The following is a 27,890-nucleotide window of genomic DNA, read 5'->3' on the forward strand; positions in this document are numbered from 1 at the left end:
TATTCAGACACACTGCTCATTATTCACATGTTTATAATCTGAGAAGCCTGAGGCTCCCCCTACTGGTGTGGAGCAGGATGGTCTTTCTAGAAGCACTTGCGGTGGACGATAGATGGACCAGACTCGTCGTACTCCTGTTTGCTGATCCACATCTGCTGGAACGTGGACAGAGAGGCCAGAATGGAACCGCCGATCCAGACGGAGTACTTCCTCTCAGGGGGCGCGATGATCTGGAGACAAGGGTGGAGATGAAATGGCAGCCAAAGAATTCTGATATTAACCCGGTGTAGTTTCCATAACTAGGACTAGAACTGATCCAGGTTGGGGAGGAACTCGACAAACCATTTCAGAGTTTACTGAAGTGTTGGACTTAAACATGTCAGAGGAACAACAATGAACTAAAGCAGCAGTTTTGCATCTTATGAAAATTTGACATTCCAAGGATTTTCCTCTGCAGAGTTCAAGTCACCACATTAAAGTCAAGAAAACTAAGCCAGTCTCCTAAGAAGCTCGTTACTTTGTGTCCTGTGACTGCCCAGTCCAAGATCTCAGATATGACACACTACTAAACACACAGGTCAAGAACCTAGACCGTCCAGGTGGGTAGAGTCCAGAGTCGTGGTTTCAAATTAGCACCGACTAAATGGCAAAATAAGAACCCAGTTTCATGTGACAGGAAGTACCTTGATTTTCATGGTGGGTGGGGCAAGGGCCGTGATCTCCTTCTGCATGCGGTCGGCAATTCCAGGGAACATGGTGGTGCCACCAGACAGCACTGTGTTGGCATAAAGGTCCTTGCGGATGTCCACGTCACACTTCATGATGCTGTTGAAGGTTGTCTCATGGATTCCAGCAGATTCCATTCCTGAGGACACAGAAGGCCACTACACCACTGCTCAAACATCTACAGAGTGGACTTTGAATATCAGTTATTTGGGCTGGAGCTGCCTGAGGGCCATCCAACGCTACACTATTAGAGATTTTACACTTTGTGGAACCTACAGGTGCTCAGTGAAAGTTACCGATGAATGACGGCTGGAAGAGAGTCTCGGGGCAGCGGAACCTCTCATTGCCGATTGTGATGACCTGACCATCAGGAAGCTCGTAGCTCTTCTCAAGCGATGAAGACGAAGCTGCCGTTTGCATTTCCTGCTCAAAGTCCAGAGCCACGTAGGCGAGCTTCTCCTTGATGTCACGGACAATCTCACGCTCAGCTGGAGGACAAGAGATTAAAGGTCAAACAATTTACTTGAATTTGACACTTATCTTGAGTTGGGAGGTTTTGTACCAGTGGTGGTGAAGCTGTAGCCCCTCTCAGTGAGGATCTTCATCATGTAGTCCGTCAGGTCTCTGCCGGCCAGGTCCAGACGCAGGATGGCGTGAGGCAGAGCGTAACCCTCGTAGATGGGCACCGTGTGGCTGACACCATCACCGGAGTCCAACACAATACCTACAGAACCAGAGACAGGACTGAGGATTTACTGATGAATGTTTGTTCGAACCCCACTGAAGGATATTCAGCTGCAGGTCTGTTAAAGTAGGTAGTTCAGCTCTTAACTCCATGTGTGAAAATGAAACATTAGGTTTTGTCTACAAGCATCAGATGTGGGTGTGCATGTACTCCTGCCTATGACTAGCCTGTTGCTTAGCAACAATAACCTCGACAACCCCACTGTCACACTTTCAAGTTAATATTCAAAGTCTTAGAGAACACTTGCATTGAATTTTAAGAAGTATTGATCAGTCAAGATCCAAGTCACTAAGAAAACTTAGATGTGACTTAGATTAAAAGCACTGAAGACAAAACTATCAGCAATTCACCTAATAAGCAGAGTATTGATGAGTGTCCAAGCACTTATTGACTCGAGTGGAATTTAAAAAAAAAAAAAACTATGCAACACAAACTTGTTTTGTTATCTTGAGATATGTATGATTTATAGATGCCTCAGGGTGCTGCATACTGCTCATTTCCTGATCAACACAAAATCCTGAAGATCAGGAAATGGGGCAATTCTACACTTAACAGCAAAATCTGAGCACATTTCATTTTACCAGTCAGAGGGTTTGTGGTGCTGCTCAGTTCTCACCTGTGGTACGACCAGAAGCGTACAGAGACAGGACGGCCTGGATGGCCACGTACATGGCAGGAGAGTTGAAGGTCTCGAACATTATCTGGACCAGAAAAGAAGCATCACGGTGACAACATGAACTGACAGTAAACCTGAGCAGAGGAATCTGGATTTATTGCTCAGTAACCAACAGCACCAATAAGCCATGTGACACACCTGGGTCATCTTCTCCCTGTTTGCTTTGGGGTTGAGCGGCGCCTCGGTCAGCAGCACTGGATGCTCTTCAGGGGCGACTCGGAGCTCATTGTAGAAGGTGTGATGCCAAATCTGAAGGATGCAGAGAACAGTCATCTACTGTTCCAGCAACAAGATTCAGTCCAGGACGTGATCAGAGATTCTAAGAATTAACAGGAATTCAGATGCACAACGTTCTACAGGGAGCGTAAGTTCAACAGGGTCCATTTAGTCACATTCCAATCGGACCAAATCTTTCACTTGTTGGACCTCCTCCTCTGAGTTATGAGGAAAGAAACTTTTAAAAACTATCAAGTTATTAAAAACTTTAGTCACATTAGACTGAAGTTTGCAGCTTCAAACTTTTATTCTGACACACACAGTCTCCAAGCAGAAGCTGTGATTCACACTCCAGAACAGAAGGGGGCAGTAAGACACCAATAAGCTGAATGCAAACTGCCATAAGAGATTTTGTACTCAAGTGATTATAAATCATGCTCTCAAACTGAGAAACACTGAAATTTAAGGAGGGACTAACCTTCACATTAAGGCTACTTGTTGGCACAAGACAAGAACACAAGTGCTTTATAAGACTAAGTCATAAATCAGTACAACTAAACTTCAAAATACAAATGTGATTTCTAGCACGTCTGGAAAACAGTAACTCATCAGAAAGACGTCCCACCGAGTAAAGTCTGCAAGTTTTAGGACACAGAGGTTTCACTTCTGTGCTCCACCACAGGAGAGGAAGTGAAACAGTTGAGTAACTTAAGGTTTTAACAAGATTTCATTAACCATTTCCACACACAGGAGGCCATCAGTAACTTAGCTTTCAGTAACCATCAGTAACTTAGCTTTAAAACAGGCTTGTACCCACAAGGTCCATTGTTCAGTACCCTGTTAAGCAAGAGCAGGTGGAAGTTCCATCACTGACTGGGAGGCGTTACTGTCCACTTACTGATTTTACAACCACATTTAGACCAAGGCTTAATACAAACAAGATGAATCATTTAATAAATCAGAGGAATAGTATTGCAGTCCTGAGTACAGATTTAACTCATTTTTAAAAAGTAGCAGAAGGAGACCAGTGAAGGAAGCCAACTTTGGAGTTAGAAGCTTCCATGGTTGTGACTCAACTGTTGGAGCAGAGAAACCAGAAGACTCAAGCTCCAGTTTGAGATATTTAAAGTTCTCTTCACCTCCAAGAAGCTGTGATTTGTTTTGTTAAGCAGGTTTTAAAGGTCGCTCCTCCAAGGACCAACTCAAGTCTCAAGTGTCTTCAGCAGCTTGGACATGTCTACACACGTGTCCTCTGAGTTGAGGATTTGTTATTTTTTTAGTAAAGAGCCAACTTAACCTGAATGTTATCTACGCAAAAATAAATCCACACAGGAACGAGACAAAACTCAATACACCAGATAAACTAGAACCAATAAGTCAAACATTTGAAGCCTGAACTTTAACTCTTCAAATGTGTTAGTTTAATTTCTGCAGGTCAACAGCAGGCAAATGGTCCGAGGCGCGACCACCCGCCGAGTGGGTCTCTATGGACTAAGCAGGTTGTTGGCCTCAGAGGATCGAGTCTCAGTACATCACAGCCGACACAAAAATGTACGGTGGCAGGTAAGGGTCAGTTTTATAATAAAAAAACAGCAAGTATGGTTTTGATTAAACAGGTACAGGAAAGTAAAATTCTGACTCTCAAAGTCTCTTTGTATCATTTTGATGTTAAGTCAGACTCAATGTAGTTCTCAGTTCTAGAAGAGAAAAGTCATGAAGTCTCACCTTCTCCATGTCGTCCCAGTTGGTGACGATGCCGTGCTCGATGGGGTACTTCAGGGTCAGGATGCCCCTCTTGCTCTGGGCCTCGTCTCCCACGTAGCTATCCTTCTGTCCCATTCCCACCATCACACCCTGCGCACAGACACATTACATCATACACTGACTCCGCCCCCTACTGGTGGCTCCTGGCCCACAGTTTCCTTCTATACCTGGTGTCTGGGGCGACCGACGATTGATGGGAAGACTGCACGAGGAGCGTCGTCTCCGGCAAAACCGGCCTTACACATGCCAGAGCCGTTGTCAACAACCAGGGCGGCGATTTCTTCTTCCATTTCTGAAACATTTAACGAGTTAGAGCGTTAGGACACGATGCGTTTCAGTGCAAAAACCCTGAGATACAATTACAGCTACTAGATGTCTCGTGTACCAGCCAGTGAGCACTGGCAGGCAACCGTGAGGTAAACGTCCACTGCTTACAGAATTATTATTGTCATTATTACATCAAGACTAGTTAAAGTCTGGACCCATCCAGGGACAGACGCCACTGAAGTAGGACACGAGACGTCACAAGCTGAGAGATGGAGTTTAGTTTGGACTGAACCTCGAAGTCAGATTGTGTTCTGTGAACTAAAAAAAAAAATAAATAACCTGACTAAAGCAGATCAGAAACTGTTAAACTGGGTCAGTCAACACATTTTCTAGGCACTAAAAAAAAAAAAAAAAGACGTTTCTGTACTTCACATAGCGGACGTCTCGGGTTTCAAAATATGAAAGTGGCTTTTTGTCACCCTTTAAAGTGGAATTTAAAGCCACTTTTATCTGCGCAGACAGAAGCTTCTTCGCTTTTGGCTCTCAAGCGAGTTTCCCTCCAGCAGGAGGCAGCAGAGAGTGGGTGTGGCAGGAAGCTGTCAAACCACTGATCTGCTCGAGTTCTTTCAGGAAGTTTGTTGAACAAGCTGAGACAGAACCAAACCACACCTTTTTAGGAGACACTGACTTCCTGATGCCACACGTCACCTGATCCTTTCATGAAAACTGTCATAACTCTGATGTCACCAAGCTCTTAAAAGACAGCCACACTCTCAAACTGCATTGTGGGAATTTGAGTCTTCTGCAGAAGGCAGGTTTAAAATGCTCGTGTCCCTCTGCAGAGTTTGACAGTTTTTAGTGAGCAGGTTGGACTAAAGATAGTTTGAGTTCTAAGAGGCAAACTGTCATCGTCACAGCAGATTAATCAGGAGCAGCTTGACCCCGGAACCGGACTGAGAACTTCTGCTTTTTGATGCAGCTATCTGAACATGTTTTAAAAAAAAAAAAAAAAAAAAAACCTCTACAGCGGGCAGAGTCCGAACCGTGTTTGTAGAAAAGTCTAATCACAGAAAGCACAATGTGAGTTTAAAGACTTAGCGCACCCCACCCCAACCACCACCCAGCCCCTTCCTCGAGAAAAAAAAAAAAAAAAAAGACCTCAAGTCAGCAATAGAAGAGCAACTTTAGAGTTCAGAAAGCAGAACTGTTGCAGTAATTTCACTCATAAAAAGTACGGTAGATAAACTTTTACTTGGAACTGAAGCTTTGACACATCATAAAGTTACCGAGCTGATGGTTCCTGTTCATCAGGAACTTCACCTGATGTTCCACTTTTAGGTTTTTGCCTGGTTTAAACTTTTTACACAAACGTCACACTTTTGTTCAAAGAGCTTAAATGGTAAATGGTCTGCATTTATACAGCACTTTTCCATCTGCATCAGACACTCAAAGCTCTTTACAATAATGCCTCATATTCACCCCAATCTTAAAAGAATGAGGGAGAAAAAAAACAACAACAAACCTTTAAGTTTAAAAAGATTAGAGCACGTAAACTTTCTGTTCAAGACTTCAAACTTTGTTCCACTTTCATAAGAAAACTAAAAGAGAAAAAAAAGAAGTTCCTCCTCCAGAAAATAAAAGCGGTTTCTTGTAACAAACTTCACCAAAAAACAACAAGACTAAGTTATCAGTAAAAGTTCCCCAAATATTTCATGTGTTGCTTTCGGTTTAAAGTTGTGTTCTTACCGCAGCAGGTGAGTCTCAGGTGAGTGTCGGTGGTGTTCGGCCCCAGATGTTGGTCTGACTGAAACATTCGAACCCATCACACCGGTTTTCTTGCTCTTCGCGGGTCCGCGCCTCGTGTCCATAAAAGGCAACGTTCAGTCAAAGTCTGATCTGATTGGTCCAGGTGAGCAGGCTCGTGCAGTTCCTCACAGCTCGGCTCCTGATTGGTCCTCGGTGACAGGAAGTCTGTGCGGGTCCGAGCTTCTGTATTTTTCTACACTTTGACTCAGCCGTTTTGTGGAGGAAGTTTTGGCTTAAATCTTTTTTTCTAATAGAATAAAATAAAATAAAAATCAAGTAGACTCTTAAATAGAGCCAAACTTTCACCAGCACTCTCCCTGCTGTTTAAAGGGTAACGGCAGGATTTTACACTCTGGGCTCTACTTTGAGGATCATTTTCTCACTCAGTGAAAAAAAAAAAATCATTGAGCTATTGATTTAGAACACAAACACCACTGCGGGCTAACTTACTTAATGTGATCGGGTGCAGGAAGCTGAAAACCTGAAGACCACTGAACAGGTGAAAATGTGAGGGAAGCCACCAAACAACACAGAGTTCCAGGCTTCTGTGGCTGTGATTGGAGAAACTTTGCATCGTGCAACTTTTGCCTGCTGCATCACCAGTTACACAGATTCATGGTGGAACAGAGACAGATTTTCAGATCAGATCTCTGCTTGAGTCTCCCATGTGCATTCTGGCAAACTAGCAGAAATTTTGTCTTTTTTTTTTTTTTTTTATGAAAACCTGCTGTCTCTGGACGTCCCCCCCCCCCTTCAGCCAGCAGTAGCACACCGACCGTACCGATGGTGGTTGTTGTTAACCACAATCTCAGCTGACCTAAAATGGAAATTTACTTTGTGAAACACGTTTGTTTCTGCAGAGTTTCCACAGGAACCTCCTCGTTCATGACATGGCCCTCCACATCAGCCACAATACACCTGTTTGGTATTATATTTTACCAGCATAAGCCCCGTGGATAAATCCACTCTAATCTGGCATAAATTCCCTACAATAAAAAATACTTCAAATAACTATTTCAATAAATGTACTCAATTAATTTAATGTACATCAAATCTACCAAATAACAAGAACTAACTACTTTGTGTTGCAGTACTGCTTCATTATTTTATTAATGTTACAGTCTTTGTTTAATATTAGAGTTACTGGTAAAGTCCTGTTGTACCTGCATGAGTGGCAAATGTCCACCAGGTGGAGATATTGCTCCATTTCAAGAACCTTGAGTACAGGCTGCTGTGGGACACAATGAACCTGCTGTTTATATTGATAGATATATAATATATAATTGGCTTGGTTGTAGTTTGATGTTAGCATGTGCTAAGTGCCTCCACTGTGAGTAACGCGGTTTATAATGTCCTTTAAAAAAATCCATACTTGTGATGGCTGAGGACTTGAGCGAGGCATCCGCCTTAAAGCAGTGATTCACCATGGATTTAATCATTCAGTCCTTTAAATCTTGAAACCTCACTAGCATCACATAATGAGATGACACCCGGCTAACCTTAGCATGACAACTCACTACTTCACATAACATGATGCAAACGGGTTAATGTCAGAACAAAAACTCACCAGTAACCTAACATTAGCATGAAATCTTGCTATCTAGCTAATATTAGCATGAAAGCCCACGAGCGTCACATTAGCATTAAGCTAACTGGCTAACATTAAAATTAGTTTAGTGCTTCCATTGTGAGCAACAGGATTTATAATGTGTGAGCTTTGTTCTTTTACTTACATTCACAGTTTTGCTGAGAAAAATCTTACTTTGTGTTTTATGGTGATTTTACATTTTGCCTGAAAAAGAAAAGACAGTCTGCCTTCAGTATGTGCAGTTTTAGACTTTTTTTTTTAGCCTTATAGAATAATGGTGTCAATTTACTGTATTTAGCACGTTATACTGCATAAGTACGTCACAGCTGGAAACACCTCTACAGATAATAATAACAAAAATGAAAGTGTAAAAGGATTCACCTAAAGACCCTCTCGGCCGTGAGTTCAATGCACCAACCTGAAGCTGAGGTCTATATATTACTTTTCCCTGAAAAAAAAAAAATTGTTGTCCAGCAAAATAATTTCATGTTATTTCACATGACCAAACTATGAAAACTGAATGTTTCCAGTTTGGGAATATTTAAGGTTGCACATACTGTGAAAAAAATCAGAACACAAACACAATGTTGCAACCAGGCAAAGAAATTTTGCGATGTGGAATCCAGCTCGTCACATCATTGTAAGTGTGCTATAAATTATTTGTCCAGGAGATGTCAGTAATCACAATTGAGCTGTTAAATGTTTCTTCCAGTAATGAAGCTTTTGTTGAAGCTGTTGGCTGAGAGGCTTCAAATGTCTGTCCTCTCCTTGTTGATCTCCACCTCCCAGGGCAACATCTGGATTCTATTTCTGATCAATCCGTTATGTGGATAATGGGAGGGAGTGGTCTTTAAGATCAAATCTAAAACCTGTGTTTAGAAATTCTATTGCTGCTTGTCTGTAAACTAAGAACTCTAAATCTACTTTATTTTTTTCCAGGCAGCTTTTTCAGTTCTTTTTCCACATAAAATATCTTGCAGAGACTTGAACCTTCATGAGTCATTTAATCCACATCAGTCATCATGTGTTCATTAGGACTGATTGAATAGACTGTATTTATATTGTCCTCCATCTGAATCAGAAGCTCAGAGTGCTTTACAATGATGCCTCACATTCACCCATTTACACACCAATGTCAGGGTGCTGCCACTCAAGGCCCTCACTACACACCAGGATTGGGGATTAAGGACCCAGCCCAAGGGCCCTTAGTGATTTTCCAAAGTGATTTTCCAGCCTGACGGAAGTTTGAACCAAGGATCATCTGGTGTCAAGTTCACCACTTAACCACTAGACCATCACCTCCCACATGGATTCCTCCAGTTGAAACAGAAAGAGATTCTACCAAAGATAAAGGCAGATAATGCTGAGTGAGACTGATTGCAAGAAAGTGGATGGAAGGATGGATAACAACAAGGCTTGCTGGCTCCACCCCTTTATCTACTAGGATGATATCAATGTAATGTTGTGTTTTCCTGGACGCCACTCAAACGTTCACTTCATTTGGATGAAGATCAGCTTTTTACATTTTGACTTAAAAATGAAGTTTTTGAGTAACAGTTCCAGTCTCTTGTCTTCTGCTGGATAGATTGTATTCAAAGTCGGCCTAAACTCTGCACCGATGCTGAGCATCAGTGCTTCCATAACACCATGGAACCACCCTGACTCCACCTTGGAACCACCATGGGTCCAGCCATCCAGTCCATCCCCACATCTCTGAAATAACCATCCATCTGCTGCAGCCAGGTGAGATATGGGCGTGTCCTTGACCTTCTCCAGCCTCTGGGGTCCTCCACACTGAGCCACCTGTGTCCTGGACCACGTCCAGAGAAACACACCACGTGGGCAAAATGTGGTAGCTGACATTCCCTCACAGTGTCAGTGATCCTCCTCATTTGAGTCTCAGTATGGAACTGTTCATTTGATACAAAGTCATTCCAGCGGGACCCAAAGATCAAAGAGACCTGGTAAAAAAAAAAACATCCAGTCGTCACCTCAGGTCACTGGTTAGAGTCCAAGTCAGTAAGACAGGAAGCACCAGGACCCTAAAGACTTGGACCATCATTCTTTTGCAAAGACATCAGCATCATCAAACACCCCTGACCTTTGACCCCTGACTCCATTACATCTTGTCAGACGTCTCTGGATCTTAAAGGCTGAGGACCCACAGACATGAACTTCTCTGCTTAATAACTGTAGTTATGTGGACAATAAAAATCCAAAACGCTCCACCTAATCTTATGAATGACAGGTTCCTTTAATTTCCAGTTGGTAAAAACTGTAAATGTTCTTTTTAAATTGTTGGTGTTTTGTGGCGACGCACGGTGTTAAGATAGTGAACACTCAGGAGGCAGCAGTCAAACAGCGACGAGGACAGATCCTTTTGTCAAAACTGTGGTTTTTATGTGGTGAGACATTGGTGTGAGCGGTGAGTTTGGTGTCACAAACAGCAGCGTGTCCCTTTACAGCGCAGAGGACGTGATCTCAGCCCCAACAGGAAATGCGGTTTTCTTCATTTTGAGGCTTTTTTGCAGGTTAAACGGTTTCTCAGCGATGGCGCCGAGTTTGAGCCCTCACACGCACACGGACGCTCCTCCTGCGTCTCCTCCTGCCTGTACAGGCCCAAACCAGCCAGAGAATGTGGACAATGTGTGTGGCTGCAGGGTGAAGATCATAGGACAGCGTGCTGGGACAAAGCACAGGAAGTGACTGATCACCAGCACCGCTTTCAAAATAAAACGCCAAAAACACGTGAGACTGAAAGTCGTCTTCACATCAACGAACCAGGAGACATCTGACAGGGAGATCACATGACCACAGTCTGTCTGTCTGTCTGTGTGTGTCTGTCTACAAAACGTATGTTTTCATGTGGAATTTTGCTGCTGATTAAGATATATGCGTGTGTGCGCGTGTGTGCATGTGTGTATGTATACATGCGTGTGTGCATGTGTGTGTGTGTGTGTGTATGTATACATGCGTGTGTGCATGTGTGTGTGATTTGAATTCATGAACACTTTGTTGGACTTCCATCATTTTGAGATCGATCCTGTTCAGTGCTGTTTAGTGAATGTCTGCGGAGGAGGAGGTTCTCTTAGTGAGGGAAGCCTCCAAGACATTCAAACATCCCTGAAGGAGGCATGAGCCTCTGTGACCGGAGAGTCTTTGTTGTGTCGTCACCGTTTGTGTTTTAATGACGAAAATCCTTCTCTGTGCCACTGTGACATCTGCAGGGTGGACGCAGGTTTGTGATGAGGGGTACCAGCTGGCAGGAAGAAGAACCAGGAAGCCACACCCAGAAGGCACGCACAGACACGGAGGACACAAACAGGGGAAACAGTCGTAATCAGAACATGTGTGTGTTTACATCTTCAGACAACAACAACACGTGTCCTCACGAAAAGGACAAATATGACAGTTTCCTCATCATTGTGATCCAGATTTCATTTTTGTTTTTGTTGACTTCTGTTCACCTGCAGACTAAAAAACAACAAAGAAAATCCAACATGAGCCTAGAAGAAAAGCCGTCTGAGCTACGATTGTAAGACGCTTCTTTCCGCTTCATTACAGAACCACAGGAAAAATCCACAATCTACCAAGAACCTGCTGTCAGAAAAACCAGCACAACGCCACAAACACCGGCGTCCGAGGTGTCCGCCGAGCCCGTCCGTCCAATTGAACACTGCAGTCTCGTTTGGGGGTGGGCGCTAAAGGGGTACAATATGACGCATATGATGTAATTTCTCTACTTCCTGGGGAAAAAATGTTTTTGGCAAATTACATGCAAACAAAGTGAAAATGTAAAGATAAAGTGACAATGCAGTGGAAAGTGGACACATGTTGTGGTTTTTATGAGCTGGAGCACAAACGTGTCGAGGCAGTTTTGCAGGTGACAGAACAGAGCTACTCTAGTTAGCTGTGTAGGCTAACACCAACACAACCTCTCCCATCTGCCTCGTCCTCCCTTCTCCACTGGGAACCGAAAGAAAAAAAACACTTTTTGTGCTTTTTGTGCTTTGGTGACTGCAGCCAAAAAGAAAATAGTACACCGTTTTCCTGCATGATGTTATGCTGTGTTTATGTTGCACAACGGGACCAGCTGTCCCCATAAGTGGTCAAATCCCACGATATCACGCAACGTTCAAACAAGACTGCGGTGCCCTGTTAGCTAACGCCTTCTCTCTAGACAGTAAACTACTGACTCCAAACAACCACCCGACCTGAATGAGGGATTATTTAAGTTTTTGAACCCATGATCTTCTGGGCTTGAGTACAGAAGATCCTTGGTCTGCCTGACTGGAAAATCACTAAGGGCCCTCAGGCAAGGCCTTTAATCCCCTATTGCTCCTGATGTGTAGTGAGCGCCTTGTATGGCAGCACCCTGACATTGGGGTGAATGTGAGGTATTATTGTAAAGCGCTTTGAGCGTCTGATGCAGATGGAAAAGTGCTATATAAATGCAGTCCATTTATTATTCCATTTATGCACTCATCTTCACAAGAACGCGGCTGTGTGACATCACTGCTGACGCAGCTAACCCGCTACAAGGATCATAGCAGACCAGCGGAAAACCTGCAACCCCGGTTCACAGTTGCTGCAACCGCCTGCTTACTGCAGCACGTATTTTTAGAGGGAATTTACCATCATCATCACTGCAGCAGTGTTCCTAGGGTGAAGAAGAAGTCAGCAGGCCATAGAGGCTTTACTCATTCTAATGAATAGTTTATGAGATTACATTAACCACCAGACCTCAGCTTTGGTGTCAAAGATGGTGGCAGACAGATAACATACCATACATTACATAAGCAAAAGTGTGTTTTCATGATTGATCAAGTGCATCAAAGTTAACACATTTTAATCACTTTGTCCTCATTATGTGCTTATTTAATGTAGCGAGTTACAAGATGAGGACATTTATTGTTTTCAAGTTATTGTTTTAACAAGTGGGGGTGTTATCACACTGTTCATTTGATTTTTCTTGGCCCAAAACTCAGTATTTTATTAAAACTTAGATTTTTGAATTCATTTTTACCTGTTTTTCCCCTTTTAGCTTGTTTTGTTTTCTTTCTCTGAAAACTTGAAATAAAGTACAAACTGCTTAATTTTGATTCTGAATCTCTTTTTGTTCCATAAATTGATTTATTTCTGCATTACTTCAGTTACCAGTGCAGACTGAAAAAATTAAGTGCGAAACTGCAACAGGAAGTCCCGCCTCCACAGCAGGAAACTCCGCCTCTACAGCAGGAAACTCCATTTCCACAGCAAGAAGCTCTGCCCCCACACCAGGAAGCCCTGCCCCAGGAGGAAGCCACACATCCACTGCAGGAAGCCCCGCCTCCACAGCAGGTGTGTCACCTGTGAAATTTCAGCTGTATTTAAATCCATAAAAGGAAAGAAGATGCTTCGTTCTGATACATAAGCCCTGCCTCCTCGGACAAACTCAGGTAATGCCCAGAATCCCAATCAAGTGAATGTTTCAAAATTATATTTGAAGACGTTATTGTTCAGAAAGGGTGCGTTTGGAGGATTAATCAGGTAAATTATTTGACCTCACAGACGTGTTGGAGCAGGTTTGGGGTGTGGACAAAATAATAGAAACACGTCTGCAGACTGAAACCTGAGACCGATCCACATCCTGAACTACAGAGAGGAAAAGAAGAGATGACAAATAACATGGAAAAAAACAGAATGAGAGACAGACAGAGAGAGAGAGAGAGAGAGAGAGAGAGATGAATAAAAGGGGAAAACATGAAGGACAACCAGCGGAAGAAGAAAACAGAAGACATCGTTCTGTCAAACCCGACACGAAGTATGTACATTTCTATTTGATTAAGACACTTCAGGTCTGGGAGGGTACACCAAACTGCCCGGGTTTCTGGATGGCAACCACCCAGTCAGACAACCAGTCCATCCACAACCCACCAAAGTCACCATCTACCTGCTGCAGCCAGGTGAGAGGTGGGCGTGTCCTTGACTCCTCAGCCGCTTGAGTACTTGTGTGACTTCAAGCATATCTTTCACAACCTCTTTCTCCTTATGCTTTCCTGGACCTCTTCATTCCACCAAGTCTCCTTGTCTTCCTTCCACTGTCCAGATGTCATACCCAGTACTGTCCTAGCTGTCTCCCTCACCACATCTGCAGTACTTTTCCAGTTGTCCAAAATTGCTTCCCCTCCAACTAGTGCTTCTCTCACCTGCTCGCTAAATTTCACAGAACAGTCTTCCTCCTTCAGCTTCCACCATCTGATCCTTTGTTGAGCTCTCACTCTCTTCTTCTTCTTCTTTACCTCTAAAGTCATCCTACAAACAACCATCCTATGCTGTCTAACGACACTCTCTTCTGCCACCACCTTACGAGGTCTGTTAGAAAAGTATCCGACCTTTTTATTTTTTTCAAAAACCATATGGATTTGAATCACGTGTGATTGCGTCAGCCAAGCTTGAACCTTCGTGCGCATGCATGAGTTTTTTCACGCCTGTCGGTTGCGTCATTCACCTGTGAGCAGGCTTTGTGTGAGCACTGGTCCACCCCTCTCATCGTTTTTTTTTATTGCGAATAAATGTCTGAACGATTTGGAGCTTTGCTGCATCAATTTTTTTCCAGAAACTCAGAGACCTCCAAGTAGACACCGTTCGGAAAATTAATATGGCTTTCAGGGACAATTTTATGGGGATTACACAGATTAAGGAGTGTTACTGCCACTTTAAGGACGGCCCACAACTGCTGAGAGCGCGCCGCGCTCCAGCGCCGATCGACATGCTCAAAAAAACCAGATCATTCCAACGTGAAGGCTTTGTTGATCCGGGACCTCATCTGACTTTCACAAAAAGGCAGAAGGCGTAGACATCAGCATTTTTTCTGCACATTCCACTGTTACAGGAGTTTTTTTCATGGAAAGAAAAGCAGAGGGACGCGCCACGGAGCTGTTCATTACGCGGGACAAAACCACCTCCGTGTTGGTCTCACAGGATGGCTTTGAGATGGCTTTCAGATGAATTCCTGTTGCTTTTCAGTCGTGTGATTATCCGATTGTGAATGAGCTGGACATGCCCCAACATGTCCTGGAAGGCTTCATCACGGCGTTGCTTTGCGCCGTGCGGCTCCACCACGACGCACGGTGGAGCCGCTCCTCTTTCCACCACAAAACTCCTGTAACAGTGGAATGTGCCATTCATTTCTAAACTGGACGCTGTCTTGATCTGGTATGTCGTCTGACTAGCACAGGAATTGTGAAAAGACGTGGACATCAGCACTTTTTCAGCACATTAAGACAGACGTGCAGAGGAGTTCCGCACGTCGCGGTGGAGCCGCATGGCGCAAAGCAACGCCGTGATGAAGCCTTCCAGGACATGTTGGGGCATGTCCAGCTCATGCACAATCACAATCGGGTAATCACACGACTGAAAAGCAACCGGAATCCATCTGAAAGCCATCTCAAAGCCGTCCTGTGAGACCAACACCGAGGTGGTTTTGTGCTGCGTAATGAGCGGCTCCGTGGCACGTCCCTCCGCTTCTCTTTCCATGAAAAAAACTCTTGTAACAGTGGAATGTGCAGAAAAAGTGCTGATGTCCACGCCTTCTACCTTTTTGTGAAAGTCAGACGAGGTCCCGGATCAACAAAGCCTTCACGTTGGAAATGATCTGGTTGTTTGAGCCTGTCGATCGGCGCTCGGAGCGCGGCGCGCTCTCAGCAGTTGTGGGCCGTCCTTAAAGCGGCAGTAACACTCCTTAATCTGTATAATCCCCATAAAATCGTTTCTGGAAAAAAATTGATGCAGCAAAGCTCCAAATCGTTCAGACATTTATTCGCAATAAAAATCCGATGAGACGGGTGTCTTTCATTAAAAAAAATCTCATTTAACAGTGGAATATCCGGATAAAATGCTGAAACCGACTTCTTCTGAAACTTCTCTGTTCTCTCAAGACGTCCTGGATCAATAGAGCCTGAAATGTGGAGGTTTTCAGCTTGAAACAGGCTGATGACGCCGCCTGAGAGCGCAGCGCGACGTCTCGCACCGTGGGAAGTCCTTAAAGCGACAGTGTCACCTCAAAATCTCATCAGCCGTTAAAATTTTCACTGAAAACCAGCTTAATTTTTCGAACCATGTCCACTTCGATGTGTCTCACAGGTTTAGAAAAAATTTTGATCAAACAAAGCGCCAGTCTCTCAGCAACTTCTCAGACAAAGGAATTCCGACGAGGGGCTGGACGACTCCTCCCACAAGGAGTGCTCACAGGCGAATGACGTCACCGACAGGCGCGGAAAAACTCACGCATGCGCACGAGGGTTCATGCATGTCTGACGTAAAAACATATGAATGAAATCCATATAATTCTTGAAAAAAATAAAAAGGACCTATACTTTATGGACAGCCCTCGTATGTTACCCTGTGCTCCTCCCTTTTATTAAAGTAGGTATTCACCACAGCCATTTCCATCCTTTTTGTAAAATCAAACTACCATCTGTCCTTCCCCATTCCTATCCTTGATACCATATCTACCCATTACTTCCTCATCACCTCTGTTCCCTTCACCAACATGCCCATTGAAGTCTGCTCCTATCACCACTCTTTCATGCTTGGGTTCACTCTCCACCACCTCATCTAACACACTCCAGAAACCTTTTTTTCTCCTTCATCTCACAACCTACCTGTGGGGCATATGCACTGATGATATTCATCATCACCCCTTCAATTTCCAACTTCGCACTCATCACCCTGTCAGACACTCGCTTAACCTCCAACACACTTTTAACATACTCTTCCTTTAAATGACCCCAACACCATTTCTCCTTCCTGTCCTCACCATGGTACAACAACTTGTACCCACCGCCGATGCTCCTGCTCTTAACTTCCCTTCCACTTGGTCTCTTGTACACACAATGGGCCTCATTTATCAAACGAACGTACGGCAGAAAACGTGCGTTCGACCATTTTTACGCAAACTTCAGTATTTATCAATTTGGACATGAGCAGAGGCTAAGACAAATCTCACGACAGAGCTCACGTCTAGTCAGCTCGTGTACACAAATCTGAGTCTGTGGATTTGCAGCGCAGCACTACAAAATCTGTCTAAGTCTGAAAATAATTATGAAGCAAACCTCAGCTGTCATCCAAGCATAAGCAGCCACATATTCAGAACAGATCAAAATGGATTCTTAAAATGGATTAAACAAAATTAATTTAAAAAAAGCCCACGTTTTTAATGATACTGCTTTCTTTGTAAAATTAAAAAATACATATGCTAAATAGCCTAAACATGACAATCATTGCACATTAAAATGTGAAATAATCATAAATAAGATGAAATCTGTGTTTGCAAACAAACTCAAAATAGCCTCGGTTTTCCGATGGGTGTGACAATTAGAACAACATCATTTTTGTCCTGTAATTGGTCAGATGTTTACTCACTCCCCTATTTAAACTGATGTTTTGCCAGTTATCTAATGTCGACAATGGCAGACCTACTCGTTTTGGAGGAACAGCACGCGTGTGTCAGACGTGAGCGCATTTTCAGACACCGCAGGGATCTCCTCATGGAGAGCGATGAATGGCTGATAAGTCGCTTTCGGCTCCCAAGGCATGTCCTTATTAATTTGATTAACAGGATAGAGCCTACTTTAAAGAGGGAAACCAGACATCCTGTGCAGGTCCTTGCCACGCTGGGGTTTTTTGCCACCGGGACCTTTCAGCGGGAGATCGGGGACAGGGCTGGAGTCTCCCAGCCAACCATCAGCAGGACGATGCCAGCTGTGTTGGCTGCAATAAAGTCCCTCTCACGTAATTACATTCAATTTCCAAACAATGATGCCCAGCAATCTATGATTAAAAGGCAATTTTATGAGATTGTTGGGTTTCCTAATGTAGTTGGAGCGTTTGATTGCACTCATGTGCGTCTGAAGGCACCATCCATGAATGATTACGCATTCAACAATTGCAAAAACTACCACTCCATCAACGTGCAAGTGACTTGCGATGCCAAGCTATCACTTCTAAACGTGGTGGCCAAGTGGCCGGGGGGGGGGGCACACACGATTCTTTTATTTTCCAGAACAGTTGTGTGGGCGCATGTCTGTGTGAAGGCGCACTGCGGGTCCAGAGCCATCTCCTCGGTAAGTACTCAAATTGCGTTAATCTAAACAGGTTATCAGATTATTAACATGTTGGTATGGTTCTTCTAGGTGACAAGGGTTATGCTTTGACAGAGTATTTGATAACTCCACTGGCAAACCCTTCAACTGAACAGGAGCGCAGATTTAACAGTGCTCACACGCGCCCTCCACAGCACTGTGGAGCGCTGCTTCGGGCTGATAAAGGGCAGGTGGCTTTGTCTTGGACCAGCGGGGGGAGCGCTACTATACACCCCTGAGGAAGTGTGCGAAATCATTTTGGCTTGCGCAGTTTTGGATAATATCGCACTAGCCGATGGGGTGCCTTTCAATGTGCCGGCGCAGGATGAGGAGCCAACGCCCAGGGAACAGTGTCCAGAACAGCCTCCACCAGGGGCTATACGGAGGAGACAGGACCTCATAGATCGTACCTCAAACTTTTGCAAATGCACTGCAGTAATCAGTAATGTGATGAAGTATCCTAGGTGAAATTGGCTAAAGGCATATAAACACGAACATTTGGTCATTTAAAACGTTTTATATTCTTCAAAGTTTCATTAATTTCTTTCAAAGTATTGTTTATTGCCTCAAGTGTGCCTACTACTGAGGCAATAAACGGCATATTTCTGTTTGCCTCTCCAGGACCTCTGCCGTGATGATGTTGGTTCTTGGCAGCGCAGCACGGGGGGCAGAGGGCATGCGCTCGCTCTCGGCAGCATGGCTTGGTGGGTCTGGCTCAGTGGGACCGCTCTGGGGTTGAGACCTGGCCAATATAGGCCTACTGCTGGGGCCTGGCTCTGAAACTGATAAAAAAAACATGAAACATGTGTAAGCCTAGTTATTTGTGTACAGTCAGTCAGGCTGGGGTCTCGTTGGCCTCCCCCAGTCTGCCTAATGCTGCGCTTAAGTGCCACAACACGTTTTTTGGTGGCCAGTTTTAAATCGGACCACTTTTTCTTGACCTAAATGCAAAGAATTCTTAATCAATTAGCAGGCATAAGCTTTTAACTGTGGGTGCATAAAAGATTGATTCAAAATCATTAGGCATAGGTTAAGTCAAAGAATTCTTCAAACCTCAGCCAGAGTCCATTCCTCTGCGGCAGCGCTGTTGACCGCCTCCGTTACACTCGTCCACACGGCATTTTTATGAGCGCCTTTGACTCCACTTTTCAGACTGTCAAAAAGTACAAGTTTGTTTTTCTCCACCTCCGATGTTAGGATGCCGATTTCCATCTCCGAAAAGTTTTTCTTCTTCCCAGTGCTTCTTCTCTCCATGTTGAGCTCAGTGGGCGAGGCTTCCGAACCATGAATATTTAAGGGCGTAACATGCTAATGATGATTACATTCAGCCGCCGCATTTATCAAGAGCCGATCATTCGTACGCTGGGATTGGTCAGATACAAATGTTTCATAAATCACACGTGTGTCTTGTCGTAACACCAATTATGCGCTCAGATCCTGCGCCTGTTTTTACGCAATGTTGATAAATGAGGCCAAATATGTCTACCTTCCTCCTCTCCATCATATCAGCCAGCTCTCTCCCTTTACCAGTCTTACTACCAACATTCAAAGTCCCCACTCTCATTTCCACCCTTCTAGTTTTTTTCTTCTCCCGCTGTTTGTGGAAACGTTCTCCTCCTCTTCTTCGTCATCTTCGCCCAGCAGTAGCCCAATTTCCACCGGCACCCTGTTGGGCAACAGCACCGGTGGCGGACATTGTTAACTCGGGCCGCGACCGATCCGGTATGGAAATTCGATTCTTAGTCTGCATAGTTTGGTTGGCTTGTTTGTTCCTGACGCAACCCTCCTCATTTATCCGGGCTTGGGACTGGTACTCAGAATGTACTGGCTGCACACCCCATGTGGCTGAGTTAAAAACAGTTTGCAAATATAAATACAAAAATACCAAACATACTGATCAATTCTGATTTACTGGCTCCTACTGTTCCTTTCATTCCTGTCCTCTGTCTTCCTGTTAGCCCCCCCCGAGTGAGGGGTTGTACAGTCTGATGGCCAGAGGGACAAAGATTTTTTTCAGTGTTTTGGTCCTGCACTTCAGACCTCTCTAACTTGTTGACAAGTGCAGATAACATTCTGATTATTGGTGACTTCAACATTCATATAAATAAGCCTTCTGATCCCCTCTGCAAATCATTTATGGAAATTGTGGATGCATTAGGATTTCAGCAATACATTCAGGACTCTACGCACATTAGTGGAAATACCCTGGATTTGGTTCTCGCATGTGGTATTGCTGTCACAAATGTTGACATCATGCTTCTTACATCAGTGGTCTCTGATCACTCACTTATTAAGTTTACAGTTTTGCTGACGTGTTTAGTGGAACAACATCCTTATTTATCACCGTGGCTCCATCCAGAGATGGGTGTGGTGTCTGTTTCTGCAACTCTCCTGTTCTGTGCACCGGCAAGATTTCCTGTATATTTGTTTTTGTGAATTGTTTTGTAATTTGTGTCTGTAGCATGTCCAAAGCAGAGGGTCACCCCTTTGAGTCTGGTCTGCTTGAGGTTTCCTCCTCAAATCATCAGAGGGAGTTTTTCTTTCCCACTGTTGCCTGTGTTCTTACTCTGGGGGTTGGTGAGGTTAGACCTTACCTGTGTGAGCCCCTTGAGGAAACTTTGTTGTGAATTGGTGTGATATGGATGAAATAAATTAAATTAAATTTGGAAGGAGCAGTCTGTGGCTGAAGAGGCTCCTCTAGTTGCTGATGACAGTGTGCAGAGGGTGACTGGCATCGTCCAGTCTATTCTATTCTATTGTAGCACATCTTCAACGTAGCAGATCTTGGTACAGCTTGACATAACACCGGCCACTCACTATACAATGACACGATGAGCTCTTGACCTGTCAACTTAACGCAGTATCATATCAATGTATTGTAGGAAAGTACTTCAGAAGAGTCGCAGCCTGCACCTTTAACGGCGCAGAGAAGCACAAGGAGCCACGCACTGTGAGCGGCTCAGGTTTTCCCCTCTTAGTACAGCAGATAACTGTAAGATCCAGTTACAAGCACCAAAATTTGACTGTGTATATCTTTTGGTACATACTGTAGAAAAATATCTTTAGCCGTTTGAATTTTCAATAGGGGGCCAAGTAGGGGTCAACTGAAGAACTGCACAGGGTCAAAATTAAAAAAAATGTTCCAATCATATTGAAAGTGATATCACATTATGTATCTGATGACAATGATTCCAAAAAGGTATAGTTTGGACTATTTATAACTGAATGCTCTGGAGTTATGGGGTAAAAACAGTAAGAATGGTGACAAAGGTCAGTTTCAGTTTGTACAGGGGTCAGAAGTTAAAGTTGCTCCAGTTTTGGTAAAACATGGTGCAAAATATTGGTTGAACTAATAGGATTAACAAATGGAATAGTTCTGACTGTGTTGAATGTTTGGTCTCCAAAGTAAAAGGTCAAACAATGTCGACATCCATTGGATTCTATGACATGTGACATATGTTACCCCGTAACATAACTAAGCATGACACATGGTGCAAACTAATCCTTTTTAAAATCCTACTAACTCAACCAATAATTTGCATCATGTTTTACCATAATTGGAGCAACTTTATCTTTTGACCCCTGTACAAACTGAAAGTGACCTTTGTCACTATTCTTGCTGTTTTTACCCCATAACGCCATAACAGTCAGACATAGATAGTCCAAACTATACTTTTTTTGGAATCTTTGTGATGAGACACAATGTCATATAGCTTTCAATATGATTGGAACATTTTTTTTTAACCCTACGCAGCTAACGTTATTTTTCTAAAATATGTACCAAAAGGTATACACAGTCAAACCTTGGTGCTTTTAACCAGATTTGAAGGATTCCTCTGCAAATATATCTGCTGCACTATCTGTGGCTGAGGTCAAGCTGGGACAGAATTAAACATGTAAAGTCTCCACGTTTTACAAAGCACCAAAAATGGCCAAGTGTGCGCAGATGACTGAGATAGAAAATTGCGCCCCCCCCCAATGATTGATACTATTATTGGATCCTAAAAAAAAAAAATCAAGAACAAAATCACAGACTTACTGAGCATAGGACAGATTGTATTTGCACAGAGACAAACGTGCATCATGTGAGACACCTCATCACCGTCGCCAGCGATCGTGATGCCCTGTTTAAGGTTTTAATCACAAGTGTGCACCGTGCACACACTGGAGGTCGCAACTTTCCTCTTTCTTTTACATTCTTTCAGCTGTTCTAACATCTATCTACCACTGTGTGTTGTGTAATGTCACCAATAATCTATATATAAAAAAAAAAAGCTAACTTTGATAATCATTTTAATCCGTTATTAAACAGCATCATTTGGGGAATATGACAAAATGTGAAATCGGGGTCGAGAACCATTTTCCAGGTGACCATGTGACATGTGGAGCTTCCCGCTGCCTTTGAATGCAGCACTGAAAGCCTCCACGTGTCCCACCTTGACAGATTTGTTGTTTCAGCCAATCAGGAGCAGAGTTGACAGGCCTGCTCACCTGGACCAATCAGATCAGGTGTTATCAGATGGTTGCCTTTTACGGACAACCTGCAGGTAGCAATAAATCCGGTGCCTGGGGGTCAGTTCCAACAGTCACATCAACATCTGGCTGATCATCGCCGGAAGTCATAGCTGAGGTTCACCTGCACAGGTAAGAGGGCAACTTTAACCGGCCAACTTACAGCTCTGAAGACAAAGCAGAAAATATGTTATTCCTACAACTTTATCTTCTGATGACTTAGATGATGTGAGAGGTTCAGTCTGCAGGTGCATTTATTTATTTAAATTTACTATGGGGGGGGGGAGGCTTGATCTAAGTCTAGTTCATAAATCATTGTTCAGGTAAACTCACGTAAACCTGTCCGGATTTATCTGGAAGCTTTAATGGAAAAAAAAAAAAATCTCTTTAAGTTAATGACAAATAGAAAATATGACTGACATTACTGGATTAAATTTTTATTTTAGTTGTGCAGATGTTTATAAGGTGAGATCAGGCACAAAGTATTTAAATCTGTCTGAATTGTGGTCCTTCAAACAACTAAATACACTTTATTGTATAGAAAGACTTAAAGTAAGACAAGAAATAAAACATTTTAAGCAGGAAACTCTGTTGCATAAAATTTAGTAAAGTACATTGTGGCCAAGCAGTCAGGCGTTTTTATTTATTATATATATATATATCAACAAAAATATAAACGCAACACTTTTGGTTTTGCTCCCATTTTGTATGAGATGAACTCAAAGATCTAAAACTTTTTCCACATACACAATATCACCATTTCCCTCAAACATTGTTCACAAACCAGTCGAAATCTGTGATAGTGAGCACTTCTCCTTTGCTGAGATAATCCATCCCACCTCACAGGTGTGCCATATCAAGATGCTGATTAGACACCATGATTAGTGCACAGGTGTGCCTTAGACTGCCCACAATAAAAGGCCACTCTGAAAGGTGCAGTTTGTTTTTACTGGGGGGGGGGATACCAGTCAGTATCTGGTGTGACCACCATTTGCCTCATGCAGTGCAACACATCTCCTTCGCATCATCCGTGAAGAGAACACCTCTCCAACGTGCCAAACGCCAGCGAATGTGAGCATTTGCCCACTCAGTCGGTTACGACGACGAACTGGAGTCAGGTCGAGACCCCGATGAGGACGACGAGCATGCAGATGAGCTTCCCTGAGACGGTTTCTGACAGTTTGTGCAGAAATTCTTTGGTTATGCAACCGATTGTTCCAGCAGCTGTCCGAGTGGCTGGTCTCAGATGATCTTGGAGGTGAACATGCTGGATGTGGAGATCCTGGGCTGGTGTGGTTACACGTGGTCTGCAGTTGTGAGGCTGGTTGGATGTACTGCCAAATTCTCTGAAACGCCTTTGGAGACGGCTTATGGTAGAGAAATGAACATTCAATACACGAGCAACAGCTCTGGTTGACATTCCTGCTGTCAGCATGCCAATTGCACGCTCCCTCAGATCTTGCGACATCTGTGGCATTGTGCTGTGTGATAAAACTGCACCTTTCAGAGTGGCCTTTTATTGTGGGCAGTCTAAGGCACACCTGTGCACTAATCATGGTGTCTAATCAGCATCTTGGTATGGCACACCTGTGAGGTGGGATGGATTATCTCAGCAAAGGAGAAGTGCTCACTATCACAGATTTAGACTGGTTTGTGAACAATATTTGAGGGAAATGGTGATATTGTGTATGTGGAAAAAGTTTTAGATCTTTGAGTTCATCTCATACAAAATGGGAGCAAAACCAAAAGTGTTGCGTTTATATTTTTGTTGAGTGTATATATATATATATATATATATATATATATATATATATATATATATATATATATAGTAAATCAGAAGGTCCCAGGTTCAACACAAAGTCCCATGTAATGTGGTGTTGCACATCTGGTGTAAAAAAGGGCGGGGTCACGATGCAAGGTCGAAAGTGTGGGGGGTTCGATTTGTGAGTCCCACACTGACTGTAGAAGAAGACGTGTGTGTGTGTGTGTGTGGCCTGAGAAAAGTGCAACATTTACATTTGTGACTCTCAGAAACATCTCATGCATCGTGGCGTAACGGCTCACCTGTTTCAGAAATGGAGGACGATATCGCCGCTCTGGTTGTTGACAACGGCTCCGGCATGTGTAAGGCCGGTTTTGCCGGAGACGACGCCCCTCGTGCAGTTTTCCCATCAATTGTCGGTCGCCCAAGACACCAGGTAGAGAACACAAATATGAAGGAGGAGCCACCAGTAGGGGGCAGAGTCAGTGTGTGTGTGATGTAATGTGTCTGTGTGCAGGGTGTGATGGTGGGAATGGGACAGAAGGACAGCTACGTGGGAGACGAGGCCCAGAGCAAGAGGGGCATCCTGACCCTGAAGTACCCCATCGAGCACGGCATCGTCACCAACTGGGACGATATGGAGAAGGTGAGACTCTGATCTGTGATGAATCCAACCTGATCAGATGGAGAAACCATCTGGTTGAGCAGCACTGATGCATGTTTAGGACCTTCAGGTCAATCATCAGAACACACTAGAGCTAATTGTCACATAAAGAGTCTTTAGACATATAATGTTCATCAGATAAAAGTCTTCACCTGCTTCTGGAACCAGAATTCAGAATTTCCTTTCACATACTTATGAAAGCACACATTTATGCATCCTTCAGATTTGGCATCACACCTTCTACAATGAGCTCCGAGTCGCCCCTGAGGAGCATCCAGTGCTGCTGACCGAGGCGCCCCTCAACCCCAAAGCAAACAGGGAGAAGATGACCCAGGTGTGTCACATGGCTTATTGGTGCTGTTGGTTACTGAGCAATAAATCCAGATTCCTCTGCTCAGGTTTACTGTCAGTTCATGTTGTCACTGTGATGCTTCTTCTCTGGTCCAGATAATGTTCGAGACCTTCAACTCTCCTGCCATGTACGTGGCCATCCAGGCCGTCCTGTCTCTGTACGCTTCCGGTCGTACCACAGGTGAGAACTGAGCAACAGTGAAACTGGCCAATCTATCATCAGTGTTGATGTCCAGACTTTTGTCAGCCTCCAGGGTGATGACATGTGTCAGTGCTGTGACCAACAGCTGGTATCACACAGGCTTATGAAACAAAGTGTAAATAAATCATGAAGACAAACCTCTTTTAATCTGACTTCCTCAGTACGCTGAATGGTACTCTGTAACCCAGGTGACTGTTGCACTTGGACACTGCTGACCCGCCAGTTCTGACTGTAACTGGGGACATGGCTGTCCTGTTCAAAAACAGGATGGCCTATATCCTAAGGTGATAACTGGATGTCTTCATCACTAGACCTTCAGTGAGAATTCTTGAGTACCACAGGAATGTCCTTGTGAATCAGTCTGTCACTTCAGGACAGGTCTCACATTGTGAGGGAACTTCTGCTTTCATGATCAAGCACATGGGTGCCTGAGTGAAGACCCAGTGGGTGGAGAAGGCAAAGTGGACCCCTATGTGTGACCCCGCTGCAACAGATGGATGGCTATTTTGGAGATGCGGGGGCTTGAGCTTTACATCTAGGACCCAAAAGTTCCATGGTGTCATAGATGTTGTAAAGCTCATCCTCCTCTCGTGTGCTCATGAGACAGCATGAGTCTGAATTGTGCACAACGATATAAAAAGAAAAAAACAAAAAAAAAAACAAAACACCCTTAGCTTCCTCAATGAGTCTGTCAACAAAATTCAGGCGGCTTCCTGTTGGAACAAAAGTGCAAAACTGATCAAATGCAGTTGACAACTGAATGTCCTCTAGAACTGAGTTTAATCTGATCACTCAGTAGATCCTCAGTCCTGTCTCTGGTTCTGTAGGTATTGTGTTGGACTCCGGTGATGGTGTCAGCCACACGGTGCCCATCTACGAGGGCTACGCTCTGCCTCACGCCATCCTGCGTCTGGACCTGGCCGGCAGAGACCTGACGGACTACATGATGAAGATCCTAACTGAGAGGGGCTACAGCTTCACCACCACTGGTACAAAACCTCCCAACTCAAGATAAGAGTGTCAAATTCAAGTAAATGGTTTAACCTTTGACCTCTTGTCCTCCAGCTGAGCGTGAGATTGTCCGTGACATCAAGGAGAAGCTCGCCTACGTGGCTCTGGACTTTGAGCAGGAAATGCAAACGGCAGCTTCGTCTTCATCGCTTGAGAAGAGCTACGAGCTTCCTGATGGTCAGGTCATCACAGTCGGCAATGAGAGGTTCCGCTGCCCCGAGACTCTCTTCCAGCCGTCATTCATCGGTAACGTTCAGAGTGTCTGATGTACCAGTGAGTGTAAAGTGTCTAACTCAGTGGTGTCCAAAGTATTCTAGAACGGACCAAGAGGGTTTATGCTTTCTTTGCAGCAGCAGGTGCCTGCATCCTCTTTGCCCTTTCTGAAATACTTTGGACACCACTCTACGCTGACTGCCATTCAGTAGCCAAGGTATAAGGTCCTCGAGTCAAACTTGAGGACATCTGTGAGCAGTGATGTAGTGACCATCTGTGTCCTCAGGAATGGAATCTGCTGGAATCCACGAGACGACATACAACAGCATCATGAAGTGCGACGTGGACATCCGCAAGGACCTTTATGCCAACACAGTGCTGTCTGGTGGCACCACCATGTTCCCCGGAATCGCCGACCGCATGCAGAAAGAGATCACGGCCCTTGCCCCACCCACCATGAAAATCAAGGTACTCCACTTCCTGTCAGAATAAACTGGATTCGTCTTTGCCTGTGGAGTGTCACAGGACTCTAGAGATCTGGCTCTTATTAATCCCTGGACTTGTTTCCAACCTGGATGGTCAGACTGTGCTGGTGGCTGAATAAACTTGACAGTTTGGAATAAATCTAATGTTGGGTCGTCTCAGTCCACGTGAGGACATCAAGTCAGTTTTTCACTACATGATATTCAGTAATTTTAAATCCTCACAGCAATGTAACAAACTGCAAGATCACTACCTTAACTCACTGATTACAGATCTCGTGGTGGGTATTTAACTTGACATGGTTAACTTTAACGGTCAGTCTGTCCTGACTTGTACAGGTTCAGTTCTTGTTATGGTTTTTGTGGTTCTTGTCTCCAGATCATCGCGCCCCCTGAGAGGAAATACTCCGTCTGGATTGGCGGCTCCATTCTGGCCTCTCTGTCCACGTTCCAGCAGATGTGGATCAGCAAACAGGAATACGACGAGTCCGGTCCATCCATCGTCCACCGCAAGTGCTTCTAGAAAGACCATCCTGCTCCACACCAGTAGGGGAAGCCTCAGTGTCCTCATAGTTTAGCTCCTACTGAAATGGATTGAAGAGACAAACATCTCAGCAGCTTGTACGATCTCATCTCTGAACATGTTAAAAGATCTGAGCTCTAGAAAACAGGGTGGGGTTTTTGTGCAGGTTGTCTTGAATTTTCACAGGACCAGCTTCTGTCTGACAAACTTGCTCTGAACTCTGTCCTGGAAGAATTTTGCAACAGTCATAAATAA

The 27,890-nt window shown here is 44.1% G+C and overlaps 2 protein-coding genes across 4 annotated transcripts; one reads left to right on the top strand and one right to left on the bottom strand.

The window, feature by feature from the left end:
- LOC117511318 (actin, non-muscle 6.2-like) lies at positions 1 to 24,564 on the bottom strand. 3 transcript variants are annotated; one of them, XM_034171345.1, is made up of 12 exons: positions 24,487 to 24,564; positions 15,994 to 15,999; positions 14,592 to 14,600; positions 6,141 to 6,198; positions 4,295 to 4,419; positions 4,089 to 4,217; positions 2,286 to 2,396; positions 2,088 to 2,172; positions 1,289 to 1,450; positions 1,023 to 1,214; positions 684 to 865; positions 1 to 230 (listed from the first exon to the last, which is right to left on the bottom strand). In XM_034171345.1, the coding sequence occupies exons 1-12, from the start codon at positions 24,547 to 24,549 to the stop codon at positions 87 to 89; spliced, it is 1,266 nt and encodes a 421-aa protein (XP_034027236.1). In that variant the 5' UTR covers positions 24,550 to 24,564; the 3' UTR covers positions 1 to 86. The 3 variants fall into 3 exon arrangements, with proteins under 3 accessions (XP_034027236.1, XP_034027238.1, XP_034027239.1); XM_034171347.1 differs by lacking the exons at positions 14,592 to 14,600; positions 15,994 to 15,999; positions 24,487 to 24,564 and adding an exon at positions 16,781 to 16,788; XM_034171348.1 differs by lacking the exons at positions 14,592 to 14,600; positions 15,994 to 15,999; positions 24,487 to 24,564 and having other exon boundaries at positions 4,295 to 4,420; positions 6,153 to 6,200.
- On the top strand, positions 24,487 to 27,667 carry LOC117511320 (actin, non-muscle 6.2). The gene is made up of 8 exons (XM_034171349.1): positions 24,487 to 24,625; positions 24,707 to 24,835; positions 25,077 to 25,187; positions 25,301 to 25,385; positions 26,234 to 26,395; positions 26,472 to 26,663; positions 26,917 to 27,098; positions 27,492 to 27,667. Exons 1-8 carry the CDS (start codon positions 24,503 to 24,505, stop codon positions 27,633 to 27,635), a joined length of 1,128 nt encoding a protein of 375 aa, XP_034027240.1. The 5' UTR covers positions 24,487 to 24,502; the 3' UTR covers positions 27,636 to 27,667.
- The last annotated feature ends 223 nt before the right edge of the window (positions 27,668 to 27,890 follow it).

This window comes from Thalassophryne amazonica, chromosome 5, assembly GCF_902500255.1.
Source record: "Thalassophryne amazonica chromosome 5, fThaAma1.1, whole genome shotgun sequence".
NCBI classification, from domain to species: domain Eukaryota; kingdom Metazoa; phylum Chordata; class Actinopteri; order Batrachoidiformes; family Batrachoididae; genus Thalassophryne; species Thalassophryne amazonica.